The sequence below is a fragment of the Trametes versicolor genome, assembly GCF_000271585.1.
Source record: "Trametes versicolor FP-101664 SS1 unplaced genomic scaffold TRAVEscaffold_116, whole genome shotgun sequence".
NCBI lineage: Eukaryota > Fungi > Basidiomycota > Agaricomycetes > Polyporales > Polyporaceae > Trametes > Trametes versicolor.
The window spans coordinates 1-3220 of NW_007360436.1; the positions used below are offsets into that span (position 1 = coordinate 1).

At 64.3% G+C, this 3220-nt stretch overlaps 1 protein-coding gene across 1 annotated transcript; it reads left to right on the plus strand.

The window, feature by feature from the left end:
• The first annotated feature begins 611 nt into the window (after positions 1–611).
• TRAVEDRAFT_32541 (uncharacterized protein) lies at positions 612–3220 on the plus strand. The gene is made up of 5 exons (XM_008047660.1): positions 612–962; positions 1017–1268; positions 1323–1428; positions 1464–1742; positions 1797–3220. The coding sequence occupies exons 2-4, from the start codon at positions 1173–1175 to the stop codon at positions 1640–1642; spliced, it is 381 nt and encodes a 126-aa protein (XP_008045851.1). The 5' UTR covers positions 612–962; positions 1017–1172; the 3' UTR covers positions 1643–1742; positions 1797–3220.

The following is a 3220-nucleotide window of genomic DNA, read 5'->3' on the forward strand; positions in this document are numbered from 1 at the left end:
GAAGGGCTGCTGGACCGTCGTCAGTTGAGATCAGCCAACGAGACAAGCGCATGCAAAGCGTGGCTACCTTTCGCGCATCTTTAGCGGCATCGCGCTCGTATCGTACATCCCCGTCCGACCCCGCCTTGGAGTCTGCGATGTCGAGCGCAGGAGGCCTTTCTCTCCTCTTCGTGCGTCCTTTTTCGTGTGCCACTGGACCGAGGGTGGGGGAAGACGGGGCAGACATGGAAGAGAGGATAACGAGCGAAGGAAAGAAAGGAAAGACAAGAGAAGAATCAGAGAATCGAGAGGGGAGAGCGTATCGTGTACAGGATGGGTGGAACGACGCTCAGGACCAGTAAACCGACTGGCCGTGGAGCTCGACGATGCCGGTGTGCGGAGTATGTCGTTCTGAATGTCGTCCTCGTCGAGCTCTACAACCGCCTCGTGTTATGTACCGCTGTTTGGCTTGTGGCGATCTCGCCCATTGTCCCCTTTAGGCACAGTAGACGCCCATTGTGCTTCTTTTTCCGCACATTACCTGAGCGTGTGGCACAGCTGCAGCAGCTCTGGCGTGCACCTGCCGCTCTCTGGCGTGCACCCGTCACCCACTCACTCACTCCGTCCACCCTGGCCAAGGCGATCGAAGTGCAGCGAGCGACTCCGAGCCGGCGCCTGCTATCACGACGCGGGCCCGCCTTCGCGCAATCGCAGTGCGCTCTCGCCTGTGCTTCTCCCCCTTAGCACTGCGCTGGCCTCCCGCCCGCAGCGCTGTCCTCTCTCCACGCCGTGTAAATTAATGTGTTTGATAGTTCGAGCACCCTCCGTAGCTGCACACGCGGTCTCGCAGGCGCTGCTGCCGTCCTGCGCCGCCTATGCCGCGCCCTATCCTCAGCCTTCCAACACATCTCGCACCGCGCTCCTCCCGCGCTCTCTCGCCATCTGTGTACATCATGATCGAGCCGACGATGCGCTCATTTAATGTCTGTTCGCGCCTTGTCCCGTTGCGATTGGCACTCACGGTACCCAATATACAGGCCCCCGAAGCACTAAATCGCCCATCCCGCTCCCTCAGAACACACAGCAGTCTCCGCATCGTGTGCAAATCCGGCGCGCATACGGCCCCGGCTTGCCTGCCGCTCCGCTAGTCCGGCGAAGCAAAACCCCGTGCGGGGCAGCGGCTACACTGCAAAATGACACCTCGTTCAGGAGCACTCCCGTCACAGCCCTCGCACTGGCGCATGCGCGTTGCTTACGACGTCGTCGAGGTTGCTTATACCTCCCATCAGGTGCGTTCGCAGACTTGCCCGACACGAATTGCGCTCAAAGCGTCCGATTGACAGCCCGCCCGCCCGTCGAATCGCGAATGCCCGCACCCCCTTGCGTCGTACACGCCGCGTGAAGCGTGGAATATGTGCGCACATACCCTCGCAACGTACTCCCAATGCCGTTGGTGATGCCCCGCAAAACCGCGGCCGCGGCAGCCTTGACACGCTTTTCTCGCCCTGGACGCGGCCGCAAGATCGACGACTACCAGTCGTGGCCCTCGACGCCCCCACTCGACAAGCTCGGTCTATGCTCGCAACACCCTGGCGAGTACGCTGCTACCACGCTCGAAGCCGCCGCAGACGTACTGCGCGCGGAGCGCCGCCCATATGGTTGACCTGTCCAAACACGCTTCAGCCCCTCTCGCGGGCGCGACACTGCGCGAGCATACATCCATCTTACTCCACCCTGTGTATAGGATGTTAATCTCGTATCAGGTGCGTTTTCAGCTCTCCCGGACGCGAACTCCGCTCACAATGTCGCATTTTCAGCGCGCAGACACACAAAACGTCGCAGAACTCACTCAGAATGTCCATCCGAGACCGGCCAACACCCTCATCATTGGTAGGAAACCTCGCTCGTCCAGCCACAACGCTTTTCGGGGCCGCCAAGTGCGCCGAACGAGCGCACTCGACCCCGCTCCGGGCACCCCACCCAGGTCCGTGCACACCATCTCGCAGGCCGGTCCGCGCCCCGCACACGCTTCCGGCGCGTCTGGCACGTCCACACAACACACGTCCCGCGCGCACAGCCGCGTCGCGAACGTCCTGCGCGTCGTACGTCGCCGGCAACACGGCCCCGCCGCCCGCTTGCCGCCCCTCCCGCCCTCCGCCATCGTGTCCGGCGGGTCGAAAACCACGACGGCGCGCTCCCATGCACCGGGGCGCATACACCCACGCAGTTTCGCGGCGATCCGGGCAGAAAAAATGTGTCTCATTTTGGGCGATTTCATTGGTGACGCTGGCGACGACGACAAAGGTGCCCGCGTCCCGGCCGCCCCTCCGGTCCGTTGGCCGCGCAACTTGGTAGATATGCTGTCATGGACGTTCAGTAGCGTCTCTCGTTGCGTGCGGCCGCGCCCGGCAAGATGGCGACTCGATCTCGACGGCGGCCGAATCGACCTCCCGTCGGCGAGCACATCTCAACCCCGCCTCGCGAACTGCCAAATCCCGCTCGAACATGACAGAGGCTCTTTTGGGAATGCTGACATCGCTCCGATGCGGCAACAGCGCCGCCAGCGCGTGCGGAACGGCCTTGGCGAAGCTCGCAATCACCCCCCGCCTGCACCTCGCCGCCCTCCTCCCGTGCCAGGATCACATCCAGGCCGCAAACGAACACCGCAGCACACTCTCCTGAACCAAGGAGCGTCCCCCCACAGAATCTCGGCGCAGTACGACGAGGTCGAAATCGGGCAACTGCGGGCGATTTCATGGGCGATCTCACCCACTCCATCGCCAAAATCCGCGTCTCGCCCGCCTTCCGCATCCGGCGGCCGCGAAACTCGGCAGAGGCACGCCCGTGCACGTCTCGCATCGCCCGCCGTCGGCTGCAGGCGCGCCCGACGCGTTCTCTGCTCGCGGCACGCCGGTCGACGCCGCTGGCCCGACGCCCCGCGACGCCGCCAGCGCGAGCTAGCACGTCCCGCAACGCGGGCGTGGCCCCTGTGCACCGCGGTCGTGGCCTGTACGATGCGGCCGCGACGCCGGCGCACGCGGATCGGCCTCGACGAGGGATATGGCCGCCGCCCGCCCCCGACTCGGCGCCCCGCTCGCGCATCGGCATCGTGCCCGGGCCGCACAGAAACCGCACCACGCACTCCCATGCAACAGGGTGCATCCCCCCGCGGAGTCTCGGGGCGATACGCGAAGATTGAAAATCGCGCATTTTGGGCGATTCCATGGGCGCTCGCACGGCG

Coding starts and splice junctions, on each gene's coding strand:
- TRAVEDRAFT_32541 (XM_008047660.1), top strand. CDS start 1,173: ATGACACCTCGTTCAGGAGCACTCCCGTCACAGCCCTCGCACTGGCGC. Junction 1,269..1,322: donor TTGCTTATACCTCCCATCAG/GTGCGTTCGCAG, acceptor TCCGATTGACAG/CCCGCCCGCCCGTCGAATCG. Junction 1,429..1,463: donor CGCAACGTACTCCCAATGCC/GTTGGTGATGCC, acceptor CGGCCGCGGCAG/CCTTGACACGCTTTTCTCGC.